At 45.7% G+C, this 27,266-nt stretch overlaps 1 protein-coding gene across 2 annotated transcripts in view; it reads left to right on the top strand.

Moving 5' to 3' along the window:
- ATP11C (ATPase phospholipid transporting 11C (ATP11C blood group)) overlaps positions 1–25,568 on the top strand; it is a 59,863-nt gene extending 34,295 nt beyond the window's left edge. Inside the window, exons 7-30 of one of the 2 annotated variants that reach the window (XM_088527565.1) lie at positions 1,063–1,166; positions 1,653–1,703; positions 2,993–3,057; positions 3,645–3,726; positions 4,087–4,237; positions 4,881–5,078; positions 6,552–6,713; positions 6,946–7,103; positions 7,908–7,979; positions 9,263–9,336; positions 10,246–10,349; positions 10,960–11,141; positions 11,707–11,970; positions 12,316–12,490; positions 13,473–13,575; positions 15,041–15,186; positions 15,513–15,572; positions 16,625–16,752; positions 19,301–19,436; positions 20,999–21,064; positions 21,637–21,740; positions 22,058–22,211; positions 24,264–24,359; positions 25,426–25,568. In XM_088527565.1, coding sequence (XP_088383691.1) covers positions 1,063–1,166; positions 1,653–1,703; positions 2,993–3,057; positions 3,645–3,726; positions 4,087–4,237; positions 4,881–5,078; positions 6,552–6,713; positions 6,946–7,103; positions 7,908–7,979; positions 9,263–9,336; positions 10,246–10,349; positions 10,960–11,141; positions 11,707–11,970; positions 12,316–12,490; positions 13,473–13,575; positions 15,041–15,186; positions 15,513–15,572; positions 16,625–16,752; positions 19,301–19,436; positions 20,999–21,064; positions 21,637–21,740; positions 22,058–22,211; positions 24,264–24,356 — 2,832 coding nt within the window. In that variant the 3' untranslated portion in view covers positions 24,357–24,359; positions 25,426–25,568. The remainder of the gene's footprint in view (positions 1–1,062; positions 1,167–1,652; positions 1,704–2,992; positions 3,058–3,644; positions 3,727–4,086; positions 4,238–4,880; positions 5,079–6,551; positions 6,714–6,945; positions 7,104–7,907; positions 7,980–9,262; positions 9,337–10,245; positions 10,350–10,959; positions 11,142–11,706; positions 11,971–12,315; positions 12,491–13,472; positions 13,576–15,040; positions 15,187–15,512; positions 15,573–16,624; positions 16,753–19,300; positions 19,437–20,998; positions 21,065–21,636; positions 21,741–22,057; positions 22,212–24,263; positions 24,360–25,425) is intronic. The other variant, XM_088527566.1, reaches the window with a different exon arrangement.
- Positions 25,569–27,266: the final 1,698 nt, after the last annotated feature.

Raw genomic sequence — 27,266 nt, 5'->3', positions numbered from 1 at the left:
TCCTGCAGATGACTGGGAGGTGTCTCCTGTTTCTTAAGAAGCAAATGGAAAATGAAAGTTTGAAGAGAGTGGGGCAGGGGTAGGATAAAGCAGCCAGTGCTGTTTGAGGACATAGATTGGATACGGGGAACCAGGCTTTCTGCAAAACCAGAGCGAGAGAAGCTTGCCCATGTGCTCCCCAGGCCTCATGTACGGAGAGGCTCGCTGCCTACCTGTTGGATTTATTTCTGGTGTTTGGCTTTTGTCAGATCATGCTTATAGGGAAGGATTCCTAACTAGGTAAAACAGAGGCAGAATTATGGAGTGGATGTTGGCAGGGCTCTGTCTGTCGAACGTGACCAAAGGTCCCTGCTGTTAGGTAAAAGCAGATGCATTTGCTAAATAAGCCAAGGGAGCACTATCGACCAGGAGGCGGCTTGGCAGTACCTTTTGGTGCTTTCAGTGACAATGGTTACAGGGGCAGTGGATGAGAACCTTAAGGAAAGAGCCTGATTCACTACTGGGCTCTGAGTTGTACTTCGCAAAAGCGATGGATTGCAGCAGAATTGCATGCCTGTGCATGCTTTTAATACGAAAACGTGGGCAGGACACCAGAATCCCGCTAAGGTGGATATTAATAACATCGTGCAATGCCCCGGTCCTCCCGGGGGGCACCGTGAGGGGAACGCGGCCGTAACGGGCTGAGGAAGCTTTGTAACGAGTGTGTTTACGACGATGGATGAAGGCAGTCTGGGAGCGATGTGGAGCTTGGAGCAGCTGCTATAAATAGAGGCAGGGAGGCGGCGAGTGGCTCCTTCGTGGGATTTCCAATTAATCGTGAGAGATGAACCTCCGCCGCAGCGGCTGCTATAAATAGCCGGAGCCACCGGTGCTCCCCCGGCTCCGGAGCTGCCTGCTAATTACTGCCAGGAGCGGCCGGGGCGCTGCCGCTGGGAATACCCAGCTCGCCCTGTTCTTAGTTGCCAAACAGGTACCCAAGGGCTCCTTGCCGCGCGCTAACCCGCCACGTGGGACCACGTCCTGGGCACGTGAGCTGATGGTCGCCTGTGCTCTCTCCGGCAGACTCACTACGCGGTGCGGGATACGGCCGTGCTCTGTACGGACGAAGCCATAGACACCCTCACTGCCACCATCGAGTGCGAGCAGCCCCAGCCGGACCTCTACAAGTGAGTGCGAGATGTTTCTGGAGGTGGTGCTAAGCCCTGGCCACCTTCCTCACCAGCGATGGCAACGCTGAAGGAAGCTTCTTCAGGGCTCGGTCTCGCAGCAAGGCATCTCCAGCGAGATGCCTGTCATGGTGTGACGAGTTATTTTTTTCCCAGCTGAGCGGGTGGTAACGCTCCACATGCCTATTCTTAGGCGAGCGTGCGTGCAAAGCAAAAGTGCATTGGCCTGAACTTGCTTTGGGGGTAAAGTAAAAGCAACGTGCTTTACAGGCACGCATGTGTGCAGCAGCTAGTACTGCTCTCCGGGGGAGCGTGGTGCTCTGTCCGTCCTGCATCCAGGGGCGTGTGTTAAGTGGGAAGCTCTCTAGCATATTGATCTGCATGTTCGTTCCCATCTTTCGATAATATTGAATATTCCTGTGGGCACTCTTTATAATGAAATATTAACATGTGTTTCTACTTCGTGTTTTTTTTCTTTTGTTGCAGATTTGTTGGGAGAATTATTATCTACAAAAGCAATCAAGAGCCTGTAGCCAGGTTAGTCCTGTGGCTATTTTGTGGCCCTACTCAATGATGTTGGGAATCTGTATCAAAGTTTGAAGATCCAATTTGTTACCATGTAGGGCATCTGTATCAAAATTCCAAGGTCTGAACTTGTTACCATCCCTAGGGAATGTTTGTTTTCTTTAATCGTTCCAAATACTTTGTTTATTAAAAGATACCTATAATTTAGCTCTCCACCGACTCTATTCTGGCACTCAGTGAATCATTTGTACCTCTCCTGGAGATTTGGGAAGTTTTTGGTAACTTGAGTGGTAGCTGTAGACAATCTCTAAGTCTCAGCTCCTAGATGTTAGAGCCTCTGAGAAATGATACAGGACACCATGGGTACAAGGTGGATTTAGAGGTCTGAGGGCTCATGTGATGTAAGGAAACACGTGTTTCTCCTCATTCTCATTTTATCGTGTGTAGCGGTGTTGTCAGGGCAAGAAAAATGGGAATGTTCCCAGTGCTATGAAGAACCTAGGCTGGAGGGCAGCCCTGGTCCTCATGCAGTCAGTCCTGACTGATCTGGCGAGGAGCAAATTCACCGGCTCATTGCAAGGAGCTGTCCCTCCTGGGAAAGCAGGAGTGCAGCAAGCCAGGGTTTCGGGCAGGATAGAATTTTCAAAGCCAGATGGACCGTTTCTGTCCTTGGTGTGGTGCCTGTCATGCTTCATGCTGTGACAGATTTAGGAGCAGCCCTACGGCGCGAATCTTTGGTGTTGCAAGACGGCTGGTTCCCTTTAATGCTGCCGGCAGCACAGGGGTGCTTGGCGATGGCACAGCAAGGGTTTGGATGCTTGTGGTCGGATAATCTAGTACCTGATCGAGTGAAGAAATAGCAGCAACAGAGGGTCACGGGTGGGATTTTCAAAGAGAAAGTATGATTGGAAGGGAAGCAAAAGGAGCAGTTCCATCCTGGTGCCATTTGTTTGCCTGTGTGCAAACTGAGAGGTATCACCACTTTTGTAATCGAAGTTTTATATAATTGCTAGAATATATTATTAGATCTGAGTATCTGCACTTGCTCTCAAAATCCTTACTTGAAATCCACCATTAAATCTGGAGCGTTTTACACCAAGAACAGTCTGTATAAGACCAAATGGAAATGAAAGTATGTTAAAGGTGAAATGGCCAAGTCAAACAGTTCTAATTCAATACACAAACCAAGTAACCAGAGCTTAAGAGCCTCTGTTCAGGTTTTTGAGTTATCTCTGGGTTTGAATTATAAATAAATTTTGAATGCGTTTTGAATGCTGTAATGTTGTTTCTTTGATAATTAGGTCTTTGGGTCCTGAAAACCTGTTGCTGAAAGGTGCTACCCTCAAAAATACCAAGAAGATTTATGGTGAACATTTTTTATTATTATTGTTTAATTTTATTTAAATAGTTCTGATGAGCAAAGCTAGCGGACAGAGGTAGATGTTCAGCCCTAAATCTTGGGAGGGGAAAATGTTTATTTACAGCACTCTAGAGTCATGTTCTTACACAAGCTGACTGCAAAGTTTTCAGGGTGAGATTTGGAGATACTGGTTATGCCTGCAGTGTTGCCAAGCCATTATTTCACCCAGGCAAGCTTTTCCCTTCCTGCCTCATGTATGAAGAGTAGGGATTTTTTTTTCCAAATCCTTTTTCTGCAAACTGGTACTGTTATCTTGGTCATGAGTGTTTGTCATCTAGGATGCAGGCAGAGGTGGGAGGCTAACCCTTCTAACCGTGTGTGATTCCTGGGCTGCTGAGCAATGTTCAGGGATATATGCAATTAATATCAGCAGCTGCTACAGCTTCTGTAGCTGCACAGCCCTTAGGTAATACCTTTTTCTTGAACCGAGAATCAAGTTGCATGTAAACACTGATGCCCCTTATGGCTAAGGGAGCGCTCGGTTCCCTCTTGGGTTGCAAGTCTCTTATGAGCTCTGCTTTAATATTCTGTAGGAGTTGCAGTCTATACTGGAATGGAAACGAAAATGGCTTTGAACTACCAAGGGAAATCTCAGAAACGTTCTGCTGTAGAAAAGTGAGTATTTTTAGTAGGAAAAAGTCGGTAAAAGCTGTTGTTTTTTTCATGGATGATTTGTACAGAAATAATCCCCTAATCTGCTGCCTTTTGTTTCAAATGCTCTCTGATTGCATAGAAAATCTGTGTATTTGGTTAAGCATGTCTTTCAAGAAGCTGCATCATTTAGCAGTTTTTCTTTATTTAAAAAAAACTCTAAGAAATGTTAAAATATATGAACTGACCCTGAATATCAGCACTGTCAAAAGCAGTTGTTCTGTAATTCCCTTCTTAAAAGTAAGAAAGTTTCGTTCCTGCTTACTTGCACAATTTTCTATTAAAAATAGCTGCAAGAATTTTAAAGAGAAACCTATTTTTCAGATCTATCAACGCTTTCTTGATAGTGTATTTATGCATCCTACTGAGCAAAGCCACGGTGTGCACGACTCTGAAATATGTCTGGCAGAGTAATCCATTTAATGATGAGCCGTGGTACAATGAAAAGACCAAGAAAGAGAGAGAGACGTTCAAGGTAAGTGGATTTGTATTCCAGCCCCTCCTTCAGCTTTATTTATTCTGACAGTTTTATTTAATCTGATAATGCAGGCTGCCAGCCTACAGTTCCTGCTTGCTCTTTGGAAGTGCTGTCGTTTGCTTGAGTGTCTCCTGTTTGCGTTTGCTGCGATCTCAGTCGCTGCCTCCCGATTCCTCCTCGTGCACAAGGCGGATTGCATGGAGTAGGGCAGAGCAAAGCTCTCCGTCTGCTCGGGGATCCCAGCTGCCCTGGAGAGACGTGAGCGCTTGCCAGTTACTGACAGCAGGCAGAGCATCGTTTGCACCCTGCAGAAATATTATATAAATGCAGAGGCTGATTTAACCTGAATCCTTATCTGAACTTGAGCTACCTTTCAGCTTTGAGGAGATAAACTTGAATTGAGGCCATGTCAGCCAGGCTTTTAGACTTGTGGAGACACGGGTGGGCAAACCCAGAAGAGTGAGTGTGTGTGAGGGGTGAGCAGTTGGTTCAGTTGGTTATTGAGGAGGACTTACAGACTTACATTTAACCCTAGCTAAAAAAAGCTGTCTAAACTTGGAGGTGTTGCTGTAAACTAAGTCTGTTCCTGAACGTGCTTGATGGGCATAGACTGCATCTTCCTTTCCTCTTTCTGTTGCAGGTTTTGAGGATGTTCACAGACTTCTTGTCGTTCATGGTCCTGTTCAATTTTATTATCCCCGTCTCCATGTATGTTACGGTAGAGATGCAGAAGTTCTTGGGCTCCTTCTTCATCTCCTGGGATAAGGAGATGTATGATGAAGAGATAAAAGAAGGTGCCCTGGTGAACACCTCGGACCTGAATGAGGAGCTCGGGCAGGTCAGAGTGTACCCTGGTTGTATCTGCTTTAACTAAAGTTGGCTGCATTGGCAGTAGGGCATCCAGGCTAGGAAGGTGAGGCAGAGGGTGTGTTTTTGAAAGCAGCACGATCACCATGCCAGGCCACCGCTCTGCGCCCGCTGCAGCGGGCGGCACGCGTGGTGTTTGTCACTTTGGGTGACTTTCTCTGTGTCCGTAGACTTAGATGACTGTGCTCTCTCCTGCCCTCCACCTCCCTTCAACATGTTCTGTTGTAAACCAGAAAACACGAGCACAAAAATCTTTGGAGGGTTGACCTAAATTGAGTGCTGTGATACTGCTTTTGTACAAAGGAACCTGAAGAAGTGATTAACCATGGTGTCTCATCGTTATACCACTTCTTTAACAAGAAAGCTTAAGCAGAAATTAAAAACCTTGCTACATTTAATTAAAACTAAAGAAAATCAAGTCTTGGTGTGGAGCAGGACAGGGAGAAAATTGATTGCTGTTTTTGTTCCAGCATGTGGCTCTTGATAGCTCTGAAAAATAATTAGGAGGCCACTGCCTCAAGAGTCCCTAATGGTCTCCTTAAGAAGCCTTATTTTGCCAGTCGGTCATGGTCCTGTCAGGGCAGAACTTCAGCTGGTTTGGTGGCAGTTTCCATCTAATGTGATTCTACTCACTTTGTGAAATGGGTAAGGTTATAAATAGTGCATGAAAGAGCAGGAATTGGGTCAGACGAATTGTTTCCATATTGGGGAATGTCAAGCCCAGCACTCTGCATGTCAGGATGGTTTTGCTTTCACTGCTTCAATTATAAATAAAAATCCTCTATCTCTTTCAAGGATTAGTGCAAATAACGTCTGCCCGATTGTCTCTCTGGGCCCATAATGCACGTGCATCTGTGCTGCTGCTGGTCTAGCCAGAGCCCTTAGGTAGCTGCTTGCTCCTCTTTGCTTTTCCACGTTAGCAGAGGTTGCATGTGGTGCAGGAGCGCTGCCTCCTGCACTTATTTTGCTCAGTTTGTTCAATCCAGAGTAGTGATTGCCTCATTTAAATACACCACCAAGATGAAAATCCCACAAAGGAGGCTATAGAGCTGCAGTTGCAGCTCTCTCATGGTGAGAAACTGTAATGATGAGAAACTGTAGCAGAGTAACTAATAAAGTTGAGGGATAAGGAAAGGGTAAGGGCCTTGAGATGGATTTTAAGTCTCCAGGAGCTGCCTCTAGCTGGCTGAGAAATGGACTGGGAAACAAGGGAGCTGCATTGAGGGTAGAAGTAGTTGAACTTAATGATGATTTAACTCACTTGAGGCACATGCATCTTTTGGGGGTCAGGTTAGGAAAGTGGGAAAGGATTTCCCATGGTTAGCTCCAATGTATTAAAATGCCCCAGCCTTTCATTTCTGGGAAGGCTGTTTCTGCAGCGTGGCTCTTGGCCCAGCAGTGGAGGGTGGAAATGCAGTGAGGATTGCTGCCTGCTTGCTCCTAGGTGGAATACGTGTTCACGGACAAAACGGGCACCCTGACGGAAAACAGCATGGAGTTCATCGAGTGCTGCATAGACGGGCACAAGTACAAGGACTGCATGTCAGAGGTCGATGGCTTCTCCCAGACTGATGGACCCCTAAAATACTATGGCAAAGCAGAGAAGGTAAGGAATCTGGGTGGAGATAACTTAGGTTTTCTGCTGCCAGCTCATACGGTCTTGTTTGAAATCCTTGTCTGAAGAGTTAGTATTCTGAAAAAAACAAGTTATTTTTTGTCGTCTTGGTTATAGTTATTTGAAAAATATACATACGCAAAAGTTGCCACCAAGGGCTTTGAGGTGAGGCTCGATATGTGATCCAGACTTTGTAATGAACTCGTCCTTTGATTCTGCCTAGTGTCGAGAAGAGCTGTTCCTGCGTGCCTTGTGCCTGTGCCATACTGTTCGCATCAAAGAAGGAGACCAGGTGGATGGGCTGATAGGGCATTCGGAGCACAAATGTACCTACATCTCCTCCTCCCCAGATGAAATTGCTTTGGTGAAGGGTGCAAAAAAGTAAGAATTTTTAAGATTGTGGATACTTTGTTTTTTCATCTGAGCTGGTGCTGGTATAGTGGGAAGGAGGTGAAGGCTACCTGAAAGTAGTAGGCCCTTTTTCCTAATCGGATGCTCACAAACTGAGTCTTGGGATCTGAATAAGTTTTTCCATAAAAGTGTTATTCTACAAATGATCTTCACTGAGCAGCTTTTCAAGAAGCCTGGGTTTGCAGTCCCTGCCAAGGGGAGTCCCAAAGCACCTGCAGTGCCTGAGATGGGAGGCAGGCTCAGTTACTGGAGCCCCCATGGGCACACCAGGTTCTTTCCTAACGCCTGATAAACCAAGTGTTTACTATGTGATATGTGTAAATTCTCTGTGAATACTGCACCCAAACACGTGAATACTGCACCCAAATTGTTTCCTTTGCATGTGCAGTGGCAAAATAATGATGTGGGCTATTATGAAACCCACATTTGAGTTCCTTCTAAGATGCTATTGCTATTTTTGTTCTTTAAGTGTAGTGCTCTTGCAGCTGTGTGCTCGCTCATGCCTTGCAAGGCTGCTGGCGCAGGGGACGGAGCCCAGGGCGCCTCGGTGCCTGTGCGCTGCAGTGCCTGGCTCCCCTGCTCGTGGGAGCGATGCCAGAGCGGCGGAGCTGGCTCTGCATGGAGCGAGCGCGTGTCCGGCAGGGCGCTTCGGCTCGGCCTGGTGACTTGTCTGCTCTCCTCTACAGTGCAGAACGTGAAATGAAAACATTGCTAATAGAGAGAACGTGCCAATGGATGTTTTCAATGTTGTTCTGTCCTCTTGTTTATTGACAGGTATGGTTTCACTTTTCTAGGACTTGAAAATGACTTCATGAAAATACAAAACCAAAAGAACGAAACTGAAATGTAAGTGCCGCGAAAGCCTGGTAAGGGATGTTGCTCATAATAATTGAATGTGCTCAGCAGTGGCTCCCAGGTGGTTTAATTAAATTCAGGCCATGTGGCAAACAAGAAGGGGTCAAAGCTGTTCTGCGAGGGTTCTCAGACCAGCTACTGACCTGTCCCAAAATTTGTTCTTTTTACAAATTGCAAGACAGCAAAGGAAAGGCCAAAAGGCTTACAAAAATCTTCAGTCAATTTTAGTAAAGGCTAAATTCAGGTCCCATCAGTGTCTGTCTGTCTAGATAGTTCCCTGGATTCATAGATTGGTCAACAACCTTATGGACAGGGGCTGGTCTCAGAACAGGATCCTCTGAGTGCCTGAACTGCCTGAAGTTGCTCACTTGTTCAAGGAGGCTTTGGCTGCAGCTTTTCCCCTCTCCCGAACTGAAAATCAGATTTTCCCCCCTGCTAACAAGGCCTACGACATCTGCAAGCGTGCAGGCAGCTGAGAATTCATTGCTGAATCTAACTGCTCCCCTAGAACTCGCTGTCACCAGCAAGATTCACTTCTCCCTCTGTTTAGGTTGAAATTTCCTAACTTAAGTGCAAGAGCTGATGTCACCATGCGCAGCATGTGGTGCCCGCCAGCTGCTGAGCTGCGCTTGGGGGCAGGTTCTGGGTAATGTGGGGCAGCTGCAGCACAGGGTATTCCCGGAGGAGTGCGTGCAGCTCTGCAAGCATCCCGCAATGGAAATAAAATTTTGAGGCTTGCAGCCTGCAAATAGGGGGCAATATTATGTAAGAGGACAAACCAGTGAGTTGAGGTTGCATTGCGCCAGCTGTTTAGCAGGTACGTGTCTCCATGCTCTTATTTTATAGTAAAAGCAATGGCGTTTCAGCCTTTGTCTGCTTTGCAGGGTGCATTACCTCATTTTTGCTGCAAGGAGGAGGGTGCTCGTGGACAGTTAGTGAGGTAGAGCTGGCTCATGGTATATTCAAAGCTTTTTTTTACGTTAGTCCACTCATGTTTCCATGCCCTCAGCCCTCTCTTCGGAGCAGTGCTAGAGCTTTTCTGCTCTGTTTCCCTCCTGAGCTCTCAGTGCTGCCTTTGGAAGCTGTTCAGTTGCAGCATACAAGTGAATTGCAGCAAAGATCTGTTCAGTAGCTTTAAGAAGCACATTGCCAAGTGGACACTGCGATCTGTAGTGTGTGTAGATTTCTGCAGATTGTTGCGTGATTTTCTGTCTTAACTAGCTATTTTTCTTTTACCAAGCCTGAGCTCAGTCCTTTCTCGTTTTTCCTGCAAGGTACCAACTTCTCCACGTATTGAACTTCGATCCCGTCCGTCGTCGCATGAGCGTCATTGTGAGAACCAGCACAGGTACGGCCGCGCTCCCGCCGCGGTGTGCGTGCACACGCGGGCACAGAGCTCGCTGTCCTTGTCACCCCCTGTAACAGGGAGAAGCTGAGCTGAACGTTTTCTAGGCCTGTCAAATTAACCTGGTAGGCTCTGACCCAGTGGAGGTTGCTAAAGGCGGCTAGTTAATACGCGTTGGCTGATACTGGTACCTGGGCAGATGTTTCCCAGCAAATGCTGCCTGTGTCAGGTCCCAGGCTGTCCACTCCTCAGGCCTTCCTCCTCGTCAGTTCCTCTTCCTCACAGTCCCATCTTTTGTCTCGTCTGCATTTAAATTTCTGCCTCCTGCTGCCAGCAGATAAGGGACGGATGGGGACAGTGACCCTTAGAGGATACCCTGCTTTTGCCTGCCACATACCAGCCTGATGCAAAGCCATGGGGCAGAACCGAGAGGAGATCCGAGACCTTCTCCTGAGTGGGAATGGCAAGAGCAAAATAATAATAAAAAATAGAAAATAGTTGGAGGTAGCCACCCATCTCAAATTTCAATCCCCCAAAGTAAGGAACAGTATAGTTTTACCCTGCACCCTGCCGAAATTGCTAGGGCATTAACAGAGGGGGAAAAATAGATTTTCTGTCTTTCTGTCTGTCTGTCTGTCTTTCTGTCTGTCTGTCTTTTTTTTTTTCCCCACCCTTTTTCAGGAAGTTTACTTGGAGGCAGATATTGACTTCCCATATTTTAGCTCAAGACATGAAAATCAAACAGGGTTTGGGGCAGGTTAGTGTCAGGCATCTTTCAGTAGGCAATGCTGCCTGGTAGTTCTTTCTGCAGTCCTACCAGACTCTGCATCAATTGCTGGATATTGAAGCCAATGTCTGTTAAGTATTTCTACAGGTTTTGAGTTCTATAAACTATTTATAACTTTGTTTTAGGAAAGTTGCTCCTCTTCTGTAAAGGAGCAGACTCCTCTATTTTTCCAAGGGTGCAACAAGAAGAAATCCAGCAAACTAAAGTCCACGTAGACCGCAATGCTATGGTAAGAACGTAGATGGAATTTGGCTGGCTCCTGGGGTCAGGAAAGCATTATTCCAAAAATAGGGATGTGACCTTGCTTCAGAGGAAAGTAATGAAAATGTGAGTGCCACTTCTCATTGTTTTGAAGCCAAACGTCTTTCCTTTTTAGCGTCTTTGGCTTCCAAGTTTATTTGACTGTTGATATACTTATATGGTCTTCATCGCAGTTTTGTGCAACCATCTCCCAAGCAAGTTAAAAATAGAAGTAACAGTAACAATGATTTCTCTGGTGAGAGGGATCTTTCGATCAGTTTGGTGTTGCATGTGAAGGTGGAAGGAGGTTTGGGCTGTGGCAGCAATGGCTGTGCACTGCAGTGGTGTCCCACGCTTGGTCCATTCTGACCCTCCTGGTGCCTACTGCCTGCTTGGGTCCTCCTGCCTCTCGTATGGTGGCCATAGGGACATTCAGAAACTTGCCTTTTGACTTAAGCCAACTAGTTGTCACTTCTGTCAGGGTCAATGGTGATGTAAAGCACTAGCAGCAAGGGAAAAATACCTAACGCTCACATTGGGAGCTGTGGAAAACATGTTTTTTAAGCACTTCATTTTTTTTTTCCTGCTTTCCTGCTAAGGATGGCTATCGAACGCTGTGTGTGGCATTCAAAGAGCTAACTCAAAAGGAGTATGACAAAATTGACAGGCAGCTTAATGAAGCAAGGATGGCTCTGCAGGACAGAGAAGAAAAGATGGCAAAGGTTTTTGAAGACACAGAAGCCGACATGCACTTGATTGGGGCTACGGCTGTAGAAGACAGGTAACAGGATGACCAGCACTGCAGAGGACACTGACATGAAGCAGCAAGCAGTCGTTGCAGCGTCCTGACACTGAAAACATCCAGGGCAATTACTCTGCGGCACAGCCCATTACTTAGTACCTACTTGCTAAAATTGGCTAGACAGGCAGAAATTAGGATTTATGAATGAAATTACAGAAGTTCTTACATTTCTTGGAAGTGAATTAAGCATGCAATGCAGATTTGCATATCAATACTAATTCAGTTTTACGTGCAGTTGTATTAACTGCATGTACAACTTAAGCTCTTGCTCTTGACTCACTTTCTGAGTACAAGGCAATGATTTTGGCTAAACTTAAAGATTTGACATTGCTGAGCTCTAAGCCTCATTCTTGTCCTGTAAAATAAGTATATGTTAGGAGTTGTAAGGTTTAAATGACAGTGTTGGTCAAGGCTCTTTTAAGCTGGCTCTGGGGCTGTGCGCAAGGCAGGGTTCCTCGCGGGGCGGCGGGCTCCGGGATCTGTGCAAAGATGCTCAGGAGCTCCGAGCAAGGGCAGTGAGGGGAGGTTTTGCTCCTGTTTTCAGGCTGCAGGAGCAGTCAGCAGAGACGATCGAAGCCCTGCACGCGGCTGGCATGAAGGTGTGGGTGCTGACGGGGGACAAGATGGAAACGGCCAAATCCACGTGCTACGCCTGCAGGCTCTTCCAGACCAGCACCGAGCTGCTGGAGCTCACGGCAAGAACCGTGGGCGAGAGCGAGCGAAAGGAGGATCGGCTCCATGAGCTACTGATGGAATATCATAAAAAGCTGATTCAGGACGCTCCCAAAAATCGGGGAGGCCTGAAGAGGTCAGTGATCAATTTGCATGTGCTTCTGGATAATAGCATGGGATATAGGCGCAAGCTTGGTGGAGAAATGCCACCGTGTTGTAGCATGTGAGACTTGCTGACACCTTTCTGTTGTTCATTATCTCTACTATTAGTTTGTTTTGAGCTTAATTGTATAATTCCCTTAGCCACATCCCCATGTATTAAACCTTTTTAAAGTTGCTAAGCCACAAAGAGGGGTGGGAGAAAGTCTTAATAGAAAAGTAACTTCTTTTTCTGCAAAGCTGGCACAGATGGCTAGATCTGACTTCTCAAAGTTTAATTCTTCATTTTCTTTTTTTTTTTCTCTTCCTTCTTGTGTCCCAGAAGCTGGACGTTCAGCCAGGAATATGGCCTGATTATCGATGGCTCAACACTGTCACTAATACTCAATCCTTCTCAGGATTGCAGTTCTAGTAACTACAAAAACATATTTCTGCAAATCTGCTTGAAGTGCACTGCAGTCCTGTGCTGTCGGATGGCTCCTTTGCAGAAAGCACAGGTACAATCCGTGGCTTCATCGCTTGGCACTTGTGTGTAGCTAATTTCTCTGGAAAAAAAAAAAAGAAAAAGAGAGAGTTTCTTTGTGGAATCAGTTAATTATTCCACAGGAAGCAATGCAAATGGCACAACACTTTAGCAATATAAAACAAAACGGTGCTACTATAACACTTTGAGCTATTTAATGGGAAAACGATGCAAGGTAAACTTCTAGGTAGCAACAAACCTTCCCTGAATATTAGCCAGGTGTTCCTCCTCTTTCATTTGAGATGTGCTTTTAGAAAATAACCACAGATTATATCTAAAGGCTATTTCCATATAAGCATTTGAGGCTGTGTTTCCTGCAGCACTGCATTAAACAAAATTTATTCACCCTTGTCATCAGGGATGCCTCCGGGCTATGTGCAAGTATTTTCCGAACCTCAAAGTGTGATGGAAACACTCCAGTCTTTCAAAGACAGACACAAAACCTTTGCTAAATATGCTTGCAGGAAACCGCAAGCACAAGCCAATTAAACAAACAAACAGTTTGTGCTTTTAATTCCTTTCCATGTTTGGAAAGTGGAGTCCCTGACTTCCCTATGGCAGATGATAGTATCAACAGACTGATAAACAGTGTTTAGCCCCATTCCACGGTGTTATTTACTGCCAGATGAAATGCATGAGAGGTCACATCTTTGCAGGAGAGCAGATTTGGCAGTAGGGAAGGGGAGGATACCTCTCTGTGACTTGTTTTTCAAGTGCTGTCCTTCTAGCCCTGGAAAGCTGGATTTTTGGCTTTTGCTCTGGTTGGTGACTAGGAAATAACAAGGGTGTTTATTAATCTGAACTCACTAGGCATTATTTTGCTGCCACAGAAGCCTGGTTCCTTGATCAGAAGTGCTCCTGAAAGTGGGACAGTAGAAATCTCTGGAGCTTTTTTAACAAGGTCTTTGGCTTTGCTGATTTTCCTCTCTGAATTTATTATTATTATTTTTTTTTAGATTGTAAGAATGGTGAAGAACACAAAAGGGAGCCCAATAACACTATCAATAGGAGATGGTGCAAATGATGTTAGTATGATTTTGGAAGCGCATGTTGGAATAGGTAAGATTGCTGACAATTGCTAATCTGATACATAAAACATGTCCAGACTCCATTGACTCGACAGGGCTTCGCTGTTGAGGCACAGGCAGCGTTTCTGACTGCAAATGGTTAAACCGAGCCCACTGCAAAATGTGAGATGTCAGCTGTTGCCTTCATCAGAGCCAGAGTTTAGCCCCGAATAGATGCTTGGGATCATGGTAGACTGCTGACCTTTACGATAGCAACGTGCTCTTTATCTGTGGTAGGCTGCATATTGTGTTCAAGAGCTGTGTGGCCAAATTCAGTGTTTGTAAAGGTTGCTTGCTGGTCAGAAAAAGACACGAGTAGCAAACTGATGTATGACGAATGACAGTTCTTGTAAACACAATGCAGTTAAGATGACAGACTCTTAATATGAATAACTTGTAGCAAGTAAATTTAAATATAGGTAGATAGAGCATGTCCAGTCTTGCATCATCTGCCCTTCTTCTATCTCCTTTATAGCCACTATAAAATCAGTGAAATCAGTGGAGTGGTTCTGCTGTTCTCTGTGGAAACAGGATCGACTCTAGCTTAACTGAAATACATAACTTCTCTCACCCTTTACTTTGCTGTTAAGTTTAGTGCTGAGAATGTAATTTGGATTGTGTCTTTTGATCTTGGCTGAGCTGAAATAGGCCCTTGTCTTTTGCCCGGATGTCTGGGAAAGCACCACAGTGCTAACCACAGCTGCTGGTAATTCAGCACTGGGAGCCAACCCATTTTCCAAAGGCTAATGCTCAGTTCTGTAGGTTTTGCTCCATTTATATGACTGACAACAGAATGGAAACAGTCTTAGTTTCTACAGATTGCTGTCAGAGCTACTGAAAGTGTTGGAGATGCGTATTACCACCAAAGATGCTTATTACTGGAAGTGCTAGAGATGCTTCTTACCACTGCCCCTTTATTCCTGGCTGTTGGAAGCATCATATTACCTTCTAGCAAATCAGATTTTGTTGTGATTCAGGTGGATGTGCTTACTGAGTGAACAAAACTGGCTTTCTTGAGCTTGACTCTATGAGGAGATGTCTCTGGAGTCCTAGCACCTGGAATGAAATAACTAGACTGTGCAAGGCACAGGCAAGCGTGCAGGGAAGCCAGTTCCTTGTCTTTCATCAGGCTTGCTTAGATCCTCTTCACCACATTCTCTTAGATAACTTAGATAACTTTATAATAACTTAAATATAGGTTTAAAAAGTCTGAATTGAGGTCCGATTGTCATACGACAAGAGCACTTAAATGCAGTCCCCAAGGCGGCCTGTGTTGTGGTGACATTTAAGATGTTGGAGTTAAAGACTTGGGGGAAGAACAGGGGCTTTGAAATACTGAGTTGAATACTTTGAAGACCTCACTTGAAGCACTGAATCTGTGAACAAACCTAATGGGGAGCCTCAGTCAAAATCCAACTCCCTTATGGCTTAATCCCTTGTTGTGTTTCTGTCTCCAGGTATAAAAGGCAAAGAAGGCCGCCAGGCTTCAAGAAATAGCGATTATGCTGTTCCAAAGTTTAAACACTTAAAAAAATTGCTACTAGCACATGGGCATTTATATTATGTGAGAATAGCACACCTTGTACAGTATTTCTTCTATAAGGTAAGGATGTACTTTCATCTTGTTTCACTATTGATGCTGTGGAAGAAAAATAGAGTTTTATAGGACTGTTGTAAATCTCTCTACCTTATAGAGAGAGCATATGCCTTTTGGTGCAAAATGATACCTAGAGCAGAATATGTATGTATGACTGTCTTCCAGCATCTTCTGCAAGTACTAAAAGCTTATTGGATTAATTTTATGTTCAGTAGAGAACACTATCAAGAAAAGTTATAATAGGAAAACTTATTTGGGTTTAGAATGAGCAGACAAACACATGGTGGCTGCATGGATGCTTCTCTGCTAACACTTGTCTTTTGTTTCTCCAGAACCTTTGCTTCATATTACCGCAATTTTTATACCAGTTCTTTTGTGGATTCTCACAGCAGGTAATTTCCAGCAACATGCCTGTAATAAGAGGGGATAAGTCACAGAATCAGTTGGCCTAGTAGAGGTTTGACTTTAGGCATCCTGTCTCTCACCTTCCTTTAGATGACAGAAGGAATTGACCTAGTTGCCAAGCAACGAATTTAGAGCACAATATTTTTAAAGCTTGTAACTAGAAGTAATTAAATCAAACTTTCTGTTCTCTCCCTTCTAATTCCCTCCTATTTATTGCTTGAACACAGATAGACACTTTCTGACATAAGGGTGTCTTAGTAGGCTTGTCATCACCTAATTTTGCTACCTCCACTTCTCCTAAGATAAATTTTTTTCAAAGACTCCTTGTTCTTGCCTCATCTGTTGTATTTTCCAATTATGAAAGCCTTTAAAATAAGACACATGAGGAGAGGAATCAGATATTTATCTTAGATCTTCTAATGCACACTTGAGCTATTTAAGATAAATTGCATGAAGTGTTTCAAGGTGAGAGCTTTGGGATTTTGTGTTCACCTGTGTGCTATTTGGCCCCCAAAGCAACTGTGAGGAAGAGAAGGTCGTTAAATGGTTATTCTCTGCAGTCTCAGGAGAGCTGCTTATTTGAAGAAAAAAAAAATCTTTGTTCCTGCAAAAAAGTACAGTCTTTGGAGAGTCACAGGAGACATCAGGTATATTAATAGAAACAGCAGCACCAGAACAGCTTTAGAATAGCTGTGATAGCTACTATTTAATCATGTTTTTCTGGAGAATGAGCTGAAGACTAGACCATTCGGTTACAGAATTTCCTGGAAATGCAGCTGGTGCCTTCAGTGGGAGCAGGGAGGCTGGGGGGTCTTGGTCATGCGGTGGCAGCCCACAAGTCCTCCAAACACCTCAACCTGGTGGCATTGCATGGTGTGCGAGTTAGCTGGATCGAAGGAAAGAGTCGTTTATGGCTATGACAAGGAGATGAGTCCTTAGGGTATTTGCAGAGTAAGAGTTGGAAACTGTTAAGAGTGTTCATGGAGGGTTTCTTAAAGCAGAATTTCAAGCTTACATTACCCCTTCTGCCTCTTTCAAGCCGCTGTACGATGCTGCTTACCTTACCATGTACAACATCTGCTTCACCTCGCTACCCATCCTGGCGTACAGCCTCCTGGAGCAGCACATCAGCATCGACACCCTGACCTCAGATCCGCAGCTGTACATGTGAGTGCCGAGGGGCTCGGCGAGCCCGCGGCGGGCGTCGCTGGCTGTGGATGGCCCCTTGTTCCTGCAGGAAGGGCTGTTGTTTGAGCTGGAGACGTGGCAGCAGCCGAGATGTCTGAGATGTTGCCTGTTTCTGCTCTCTAACTGTGCTTGGCCTAGCAAATTTCCCTGCAGTGTCTATATAAAGGCCACACTGGGGGTGAATGTCTCCACCCATACCTAGAAGCAAGCTGCAGAGGTGACTAACGCAGGCGTTTGAGCCCGGCAGTGCAAGGGAATCACACTGTGGAGCATGCAATGGGTAGATGTCTTCCGGGGAGAGGAGATCTCTTAACTTAGAGAGGTGACTGCTCCTGTGTTCAGCTCAGACAGGCAGCATCTCAGCTGGTCTAAACCCATACCCTCCATAGGCTTCTTTCCAAGGCTAAATCCCCGTTTAGGAGCATGTTGTCCGAGCGCTGAGCTCCTCAGTTGCACATACCATGTTTCAGCCATGGGCAGCCCTGTCTAACAGAAGGTTCTCCCTTTAGTCTTTGCCAGGTTTCTTTCCCCTGGATATTTTCCTCTTTGCTTGGCTGCAGCTGAGGAGGTCCCCAACCCAAATGCATCTCCTTGCCCCCTGCCTGTGCTTGCAAGCCGGGCTGCAGCCCCTTAGCAAGGTGAAGGCTCTTCCCTTCCTGACCTGGCCTTGCAGCGAGCTCCAACAACAGTCATCCACGTTTAGAGAGCCTGGAGCTGGGGCTCTTGTGAGTGTTGCCCACACATGGAAGTTTGCAGGTACCTTAAGGTATTGTGCAGAAGTTACCTTAGGTATAGAAACTTCAGGAAATGCAACAAGGGTTTTAAGATTGGGGAGTTTTGTGCATTCTGGAAATAACTGTTCAGATATAAGATCAGAATTCTGCAAAGGCTTCATATGGCAAAAAGTCTCTGCATGTATTTTTAAATAATTTGTAATTGAATATTGTGCAGCAAATACCAATAATAACAGGATGCTGTGCATTCACCTGCCTGGCTGGTGGGCTGTCTGATCAGTGATATGGGAATTGAGGGAAAACAGACTTAATTGTGCTTTCAGATAGCTTCAGTCTGAATATTCATGACTCTGCATGTGCTGCTGAATACAGAATGACTCCTGTGCCTCTGCTGTATAAACTGCTGAGCTGCTGCAGTGCAGATCTCCAGTCTGAGGCACTGTAAAAAAACTGTTTATGACAAATGCTGCAGGACATAAACGAGAATGCAAAGCAGAGCCTGCAGTGGGGAAGTTCTTTGCATTTTCTGCTACAGCAATAAAAACCTCTTGCAATCCGTCTTGTCCGTGTTGCCTGCTCACCTCCAAATTACAGCCTAGTAGAGCATCATAAGCCTGCAGCATCATAAGTAAGGCCCAGCAGGTCTTTGTTTTAGAAATTGAAATCAGACAAGTCCAGTGCTGCACCTGTTTGCAAGATGCATCATCCTGAAAATGGATGATTTGCTTAAATAATTAGGAAGAAAAATGACAAAAGAATGGGGATTTTGTTATTGCTGTAAAAATGCCACCCTCTGACCATTAACCTTCAATTTTGAGCAAGATAATCTGACTAGATCCTGATCTAGAAACAATGGTTCTTTCAAACTGGAGATGATTTTGAAAGTAGTTTGGGGAAGATGATTTTGAAAGTAGTTTGGGGAAAGACTTTTGGAACAGCATTTCCTTTCTGTGTGTAGCCACTGCGTTCTGCTTGTGGTTTCAAGGCATGCTCAAAGCCTCCCATTGCTGTATCCCCAGTGTTGATTGAGCCATCACCTATGATGTTAGGGACTGCAGAAAGGACCAGAAGAGCTAGAAGTAACGTTGGTTTTTTCTGTACTCGGCTCCTGCAGCTTTGCTGGCCCATCAGAGTACACGCGTTTCTGCAGTGAGAACAGCGCTTACTTTGCTGCTGCTTTTTGCGAGGTCACTGCCAAGGCGATGTAAATATTGCATCAGTTTGCTGCTGAAATGCTAAAATTCCTGTGTTCAGCCCAAAACCTTCTGCTAAATCCCCTTGTTAAAACACCTGCTACCTAATACAGTAGTTTATTCTCAGCCTGGGCAGGAAAACACCAAGCCCAAGAGTGGGACTCACTTAAAGGGTGAGTTTATGCCACAAAAAGAGGAAGAATGTGCCACAGGTTCCTTGCTAGATACAATTCTTTTCTGTATCATTGGCCTGTTTTCAGATTCAGCAGTTGTTAATCTCATTGGCAGAGCAGCAGCTCTAGCAGGGAAGACCAGGTCAATGCTACAGCCCTTCATGTTGGGTTTGAACTGGCTGGGCTTTGGCCCAACTCATCTAGAGGTGATGGAGAAGCAGGTTAACTTGCCAATTCTCTGATGACTCGTTAAGACCTGCAGTTACATGTAACAAATGTCCCTGTGCTCTGCGTACTGGCAGGACTGTGCATATTCTCCCTCAATGTCCTTTATAGCAAGGCGCTGCTCCAAACCCTGGGTTGCAACAGGCTTTGCAACTAGTCCAAAAAGTGACACTGATTTTCTTGTTACTCCGTTTCTTGACAGGAAAGTTTCTGATAATGCAATGTTGCAGTGGAAGCCTTTCTTATATTGGACCTTTCTAGGCGCCTTTGAAGGACTGGTGTTTTTCTTTGGTGTTTATTTTCTTTTTCAAAATTCATCATTGGAAGATAACGGAAAGGTAATAACAAAACAACAACAAAAAAAAGAAGATAGATGAGTGTTTCTTTTATGCTCTGCCTTTTCTCTCTGCCTTTCTGCAAGTATCTATACGCTTAATCCGTGCGCTGTGTCTAGTCTTGTCCCACGGTGTAGCATCGCTTCTGGTGTGATTCTGTAGCAAATGCTGAAAACGAAACAGCTTGAAAATCACCATGGAAATCACGTAGAGATAGTTGCACTCTCTAGCTAAAATAACTAGTCTTGCAAAGTGTATTTTTTGTAATTTTATTTTATTTTAATTTTATTCTGAGCTCTTGCCCTTTCCCACATGGCTCCTGCAGTGCGGTGAGACCTGCCGACCCCAGGCTCCCAATAAGGCCCTGCCTGTTGGCAGGGACGTGGCAAAGCACAGGACAGGTCTGTGCCCACTCCCAGGTGCTTTACTCCAAATAGAGGAATAAATAAATACCGCTTCTGACGGGATCACAAAGAGTGAGAGCAGCACAGCTCCCTCCCTGCCAGCACGGGGACCAGCTTGTCCCAGGAAGCCTCCCCTGGGAGCGCACAGCACCTTGCCAGGTCCCAGCTGACACAGTGACTTCTTCACATCATCATTTGTGACCCTTGAAAATGCCCTGGCTTTTTGAGGAGAATGCTTAGAGGAAAATCTCATTAAAAATTTTATATATAAATGTCTGTCTTGCATAAGCGCAAGCATTCTGGCCCCAGCTATGCGCAGTCAGCACCTGTGCTGTGAGTGCAGGGCCTTTCTGTCCATACAGCCGTTGGTTGTACCCGAATAAAACACTCGGTCCTGGATACCTCCTGCAAACGCCTTGAGAGGTCGAGTCTTTGTGGCACTGAAATGAGAGACGTGGTTATGTCCTGTTTTGTAAACACTAATGCCTGTAAAAACTGCTACCAGCAATTGTTCATAATATCCATGTATGTTTGATTGAATCCTTTTTTGCTCCTATTGACTTTATTTTTTTGCGTTTTTTAGAAACTTTTACATTTCATTTTCTGTTTTAATGTATGCATTCAGAGCTTGACAGCCTTTGGTAAGCATCTGTCCCATTCATTGCCATCATTTGGATTTATATACAGTATCTGCTTTTCTTTGTTGTGCATAGTCACCAGTATCTGCCAACCAGAACAGTGTAATGTAGTATGAAAAAATGCCCATTGGTGCATTCTGCAAATGAGAGTAAAATGCCATGTTGTGTAGAGGCGCTCTGATGGTTCTGTGTTACGAGAAAGCAGAAACTGAGTAAATTACCAAGAAATCATTAAATAGAAGTGGTCCAAATGACTTGTATTCTTGATCAACATTGCTGTTAGTAGGAGATTGTACTTGTCACTGTCACAGCACTGGGTCAATGTCCGTGTGGTCCTGCATGGCACCGGGTGGGCGCGAGGGTGGCCGGCGCGTGTGCGAGCGCGTGCGTCACGAGCAGCAGTCACTCTCCATCAACTCGTGCCCACTCTAGTTCCTGCTTGCGTAGTTTCTTCGTCATTTTTTACTGTTTCTTTGGAGCAACGTGGCCGGAGATGCATGTGGGAATGTGAAATGTTTTCCAGGTTTTTGGAAATTGGACCTTCGGAACTATCGTTTTCACCGTGTTGGTGTTCACGGTCACTCTGAAGGTGAGACTTCTGCTTTCTTAGTCATTTAGGTTTGCAGTCATCTGTCATTGCACGAGTGCACTGTGGTATAAAATCGTGTGCTCTTTGCTATAATATAGTGAAGATAGCTGTAGCCGCTGAGCTCAGCCACTGCTGGGCAGAATGGGGATCGTAAAGGACATCTGTCAAATACTGCCAGCAAAACTGCTGCATTTTGTGGAGCTTTCCAGAACGAGCAGTTTGCGTGAGACCTTTCAAAAGGTCTTTTATGTGTAGTTGAGGACAGCAGGTGGTGACAGAAGGCAATTGCAGTCACCCTGACCTTTAGAGTTTTTTTTCCTGTAGCATCAGAGGGTGCATCAGGCTTGTTCCATTAAAAAGTGCCAGTTGCAATTAGGAACTCTTGTTTCCTTGTTGACACTGTGCCATTTGGTAGATATTGAAGATATTTTCCTTCTCGTGCATATGTCAAGCTGTCGCTGACTCGTAATACTTTGACTTTGCTGTGGAAGCGGTCAGAAACTTCACATACACCCAACCAAATGTGCTATGCTTATAGTGCTGATTTTATTTTTATTTTTCTGTTTGCACAGCTAGCATTAGATACGCGGTTCTGGACGTGGATGAACCATTTTGTGATCTGGGGCTCCCTGGCTTTCTACGTCTTTTTCTCGTTCTTCTGGGGAGGCGTCATCTGGCAAGTATCTTCCTGCCTTCCACAGAGGGACAGGCAGCAGCATCCACCTGTTTGAGATGGAGAGATGTTGCCAAGAGGGGGAAAATACCAAAGCAGACTCGGGAGATTTGGGGGCAGCCCTCAGGAATTAGAGCAGTGCAAAGCAGAGGGTGCAAGTTTGGGGAGAAATGGAGAGTGTGTTTCTGTGCGGACTGTACCTGCCCACATGGGTAAGGGAGGTTGCTCGTGGTTTGATCTGTGTCTCCATCTGAGCATGATATAGTTGGAAAATGCGTGTGGCTGATCGACTTAATCATAATTTATTTGTATCTTTTCAGGCCTTTCTTGAAGCAGCAAAGAATGTATTTTGTATTTGCCCATATGCTGACTTCTGTTTCCACGTGGCTGGCAATAATTCTCCTGATCTTTATCAGCCTTTTCCCAGAAATTCTTCTAATAGTTTTAAAAAATATAAAAAAGAAAAAGCATCAGGTAAGGAACGAGATAATATCCTGCACAGTGTGGTTACAAAAGTCTCTCCTAGCCATCAGATGAGCCTGTGGCAGTCCTGCGTGCCACTGGCGTCTTGAGGAAGCCTTTCCAGAGTCTCATTTTGCTCTTTCACGTGCCAGAAGTATCAAGAAGCTCATCTAAGAATATTGCATAGACCTGTAGCAAGAAGGGACTCGACCAATGCCTTTTCTCACTTGCATGCAGAACTGTTGTCTTTTCTTTAAAGAAAGAGGAAAAAGTCCTACTTGTCCTGCTCACCCCGCAGCCAGCGTGCCCTTGCCCCCCGCCAGCACCCCGCTTTTTCCCCCGTTGGTGTCAGCATGCTTTGCAGTGACAAGTGGCATCCTGCCAGGAGCTGGTGTTGAGTTAAACCATTGAATTATTTTTCAGATAGGAAAGTTCAAAATAGGCTTCTCGTGGAGCTTTCTATAGCCTGGGAGGCTCTAGTGCACTTTCTTCTCCTGGGGTAACTTAAATCTATATAGGATGAAAGATGGTAGTTATCTTCATTAAATAATATATATCCAGTAAAGTTTAAAGGTTTATCTCCCCCATAGCATTTGAAGTAGAAGTTTGGTATGGTATCAGTAAAGTAAGACATACACCGGCAAAACAAAAATTTGAGTTGAAAGGAATACAGACAGGGTACTGGGAGGTTTAATGTTATTTATTCCCATGGAGCATTATTTAATAGAAAAGGGAGTGATTTGTTCACAGAAATACGTTTGAAGTAAGGCTCTGTAAGACTCCTGAAGCAGATACCACCTCTGGATGTCTGTGGTGATAGCCTGAAACCTATTTTTTTCCAGTCATCCAAGACCCAGTAGCTGCTTTCAGGCCAAGATCCCTTTTGAGAAACCTCAACTTAATATTTGCTCCTTATGGGAGCATCCAAATGAGAAGACAGATTAGGGCACTTATTTAGGTCCCTGCTTCTCCAGATGCACAAGTGTGCTGGTCCCAAAGATGTGGGGATTGAGGCCCAGTTAGTAGGAGTTTGCCCTTGGCTTCTGTGGGGGTGAGTCCCCTGTCACACAACACACCGGCTCTGCTCAACCTCTGCTAAAGTTTCTGCATGGAGAGGTTTTTAATGGCAAGGCGCATGCATATTTTCCTTGGTTTCTGCCTTTCTCTTTCTTGTACTGCAATTTTCTGTCTTTTGTGCTATTGTGAACTAGGTAACGAAGCGCCTTCCTTCCTCAGGAACATCCACTATCTTCATGCTTTCTCAAACTTCCAGCAATCACAGCTTTTCTTGGAGCGAATAAGGTGATTTCCTTTCTTAGTCAGTACGTGTTGCTACTGCATTTTCCTCCTTTTAACTCCTAACTGCTGAAAACCTGTGTTTAGATTTGCTCCCCCAGCAAGCGCTTGCTTTCCCCTGCATCCTTTTAATTTAAATCTTGTGTTTAGATGCGTCTTGTCCATCTCATTCCCTTTGTCTCCAACCGCTCAGGTCCTGGCGACTCGCTGTGTGTCGGGTGTACTGAGCTTGTCGTGCTCAGCACCGAGTGGAGCCGGGAGCACTGGTGTCCCTGAGCACGTCCTTAGCTAGGGCACATGGTGCACATCCCTGGAAACCGGCAGCACGGAGCAATATACTCTGGTCATGGAGCTGTCCCCCGTCACAAATAGTTCTGATGTCTGTCCCCTCTGCGTTTTAGTGGATGAGATGATGAAAAGATGACGATGATAATTTCTAATGTGTGGAACAAAGTAGGCTTAATTTTGATCATCCTCTGGATGACATGGCCAAGAGCTTGGGCCTGTTTGATCCAGTGGGATCTTCCCCAGTGCCCTTCTCTGCTGGATAAATAACGTTTGCGAATGCCACGCTTGTCCTTGGGGCAGGGATAGCGCCTGTTACCCTCAGGGTGCTCGGGGAGGCTGCACGCGTAGGGAGGATGCGCTGCCACGTCTCTGGTGATGCTGTTGGTGAGGGTTACCGAGGCGCGCCTGGCCGTAGGGCCGCGCCGTTAGGTAGGTCGGAGAGTCGCGTGTGGCCTAAGTGTTTTTGCCTCCCCGTTGCAGAGCAGTAGCAAGGCGTGTGACCCGCTGTCGGCCGGACCCTCGGTCAGACCACTGCTCTTAAGAACCTTCTCAGATGAGTCTAATGTGTTGTAACAGGTACCCTGCCCTCAGCAGTGGGGACGGCTTGGAAGGCGGTCATTAACCAACTGTAACCCCCAAATTAATTAAACACTGGCTCCTTTAATCATCTTTACTCTTGGTGTGGGGCATCTGTCTTTGTGGAAGGAGATGCAATATTTGGGATGCATTCTGATTTGGGGATCTTATTCTGTTGAGCATTTTCCAGATCTCCTGTGTGCATAGATCTGGTTGCACTGCAGCTCGTACTGGAGTGTAATATTAACACGCAGCTTTGCGTGATTCACTGCTGGTGTTCTCAGACTAACAGTGACGGTAGAAGCTAATGGCGATAGATTTGCAATGAAGTGTTTCAAGTCTCAACTATTAAAATGATTCCAGTATTGCATCTGAATATCACCCAAATCCCTTTTTTCCAGGGTGCATGCTGTCCTGTCAGATAGAAATGAGTAAATTTTAATTCATCTGCATAGATTTAACTAAACATATGTAATTGTCTGTGTATGTCAACATTTTGTACAGCAGGCATGTCTCTGTCTATACACAGAGAGCATCCTCATACGAGTTCATTTAATTCTAAATGCTGTAGTAAGCCAATAGCTGTGTATCTATAGAAGTAAGTAAAAATGCCTAATTGAATTCACAACTTAGCCTTTGTGCAGAGTGATAAGGAGCTGGGTGGTATCAGCTGCAAGTATGAAACTATGGACGTGGTCTCTCCAGGCCTCTTAAGAGCATCTGGCACAAGCGCGTGGGGCGCAGCAGACGTTAGGTGGAGCTCTGCACCGTGCACAGAGACCACGGCCGCGCTCGCCCTGGCCTGCACCGAGACCCGAGGGGACAGCGAGGCATGTGCTGCCTTCAGACTCCTTGCAGTATTTTGCAAAACCCCCAAATTCATTTAACATGCTGTTATTTCTTCCTTTGTGAAGAAAATTGGGCATTTTTATTGGGATCTAATCACTCTTCTCCTCTTGCAAAAATTTTAACCGTTTCTTTGCAAAAGTTACACAAGGAAAAAATGTTATGATTTGGAGAATGTAATAATTACACTGCGTGTATGTTTTCCTTCTAATTTTTGCAGACTGGCCCCTTTGATCTGCCTATGTTAATGTCATACAAACGCATAGAGAATGGTTATGTGAAGACTGAAGATGCTGTTACTAACTTGGCAGAAAGATATCCTCTCGGGATACTCTAAATGCTCCATACAAACACTGCATTTGGTCCTGCTGTAGGGAAAGAAAAACACACACAAAAAAACTGTTTTTAACCTAACAGTTCTCGTTAAACTTAACAAGAATTGTAAGCAGCCATGCTGATGAAGCAGTAGCCAGGGCAGTAGCCCAGGTACCCATTTGTCCTTGGTCTTGTTGCTCCCACCCCCACTCCCAAAATATCTTCTAAATCAAAACTCTGTGTGATCGGAGGCTGAGGAAGCATCTTTGGCAATTCTTCACAAACAAAGTGCAAAGGTGGAAAAGAAGCAGCATCCTGCTGAGCACGGCGGCTGCACGAGAGCCATTTGGTGCCGAAGCCTCTTGCTTTGCCCGACCAAAGAAGCCGGGTGGACTTTAGAGCTGCTCTGGTCCTGTCCAGCTGCCCGAGGGCTCCATGGGAAGAGCTGGGTCCGGCATGGGAGCGCGTCCAGCGCTGGATCTGCATCTGGCTCCGTGGGTGGCTGCCACCTCCGGTGCTGGGTCCCGATGGGCACATTGGCACAGCCTGGAGATGCCCTCACCAGTGGGGCCCGCTGATGTCCTCCCTCCGGCAACCGGCACGGTTGGAGATGTGTGGAGGTCCTTGTGGAGCTGTGTGTGCCGATGGGCTCCTTCCTGGAGGAAGGAGAGGAAATGGTGGTTTTCCTTTGTGTTTCCCAGTGCTGCTCTCGACTCCCCAGACATGGGCTGTGCCTGGCCTCATGCAGGCTGTAGACTGCATCTGCAGTTATTTGCACTAAGAAAAAAAATAGTCATACAAAAATAAAAGGAATACATTAGTCTGATCTCATTCATTTTATACTTTACTTGGTTTTTAAATTGGCATGTCCTTTTTAAACCCACCTTTACTAAGACTTGTTTCTTTTTGGGTTGTAAATATCACATGTGCATAGCAGAGAGCTGGGATGCCTGAACCTCTGCTCTCTAATACTTCAGATATGAAAAATGCAGCTGTTAACATTGTTTTGAATCCTAAAGGGTCACGGGAGCAGCTTGTGTGCCGCGATGTGAAGGTTTGCCCTCATGCTGACTTCCCTTTGCCCTGCTCGGTACCATCTGCGTGGCAGGAGATGCCATGATGAGAAACCACGTCCAGCTCTGGAGGGACGCCAAGCTCCGTGCCGCGGTCGGGTCTGGCTCCACTGGGTTCGTCCTCGGCTCTGTTTCATTTCCACATGGAGCAACAGCAAACGGGGACTAGATGGAGCATCCCCTTCACCCGGCTGTGTGGCGGATGGACGTGGGACGGTCCTGCACGCCCTGCGCTGTGTCCCTGTGTCGGTGGCTCAACTCCTTGCCGCATGCGAGTCGAGAGCTTCCAGCATGTCTGCCCCGGGCAGAGCTCCTGCCGCTCCCTTCTCTAGCTCATCCGTGGATCTAGAATCCACCCTGCAGCCCTTGGCCAGCTCTCAACAACTTATCCCTAAACTGTGGTGCCTCCAGACGAAGCGTGCGCTGAATGCGAGGAAGACGCGCTCTATATGCCAAAATCTAACCTTTCTCCTTAAATACGTACTTGCTGTCTTCTGTTTACATAACCTTTAAAAAGTGGGCACTGAAAGGCGTAATTCCTGTGATTCAAAACCATTCCAAGCCCAGATCGTCCCGAGTCTGGCAACCTGCTTCTTGATTTGTTCTGCATTGTGTTCCACGTCGAGGGACAAACTCTCCTCCCATGGTTTTGTCAATGATGTTATGTGTGGGG

The sequence above is a fragment of the Tinamus guttatus genome, unplaced genomic scaffold (genome assembly GCF_059628265.1).
Source record: "Tinamus guttatus ecotype Peru unplaced genomic scaffold, ASM5962826v1 Tinamus_guttatus_pri_ptg000287l, whole genome shotgun sequence".
Lineage (NCBI taxonomy): Eukaryota > Metazoa > Chordata > Aves > Tinamiformes > Tinamidae > Tinamus > Tinamus guttatus.
Note: the sequence above shows the minus strand (reverse complement) of the source record. Positions and strands in the feature narration are given on the sequence as shown.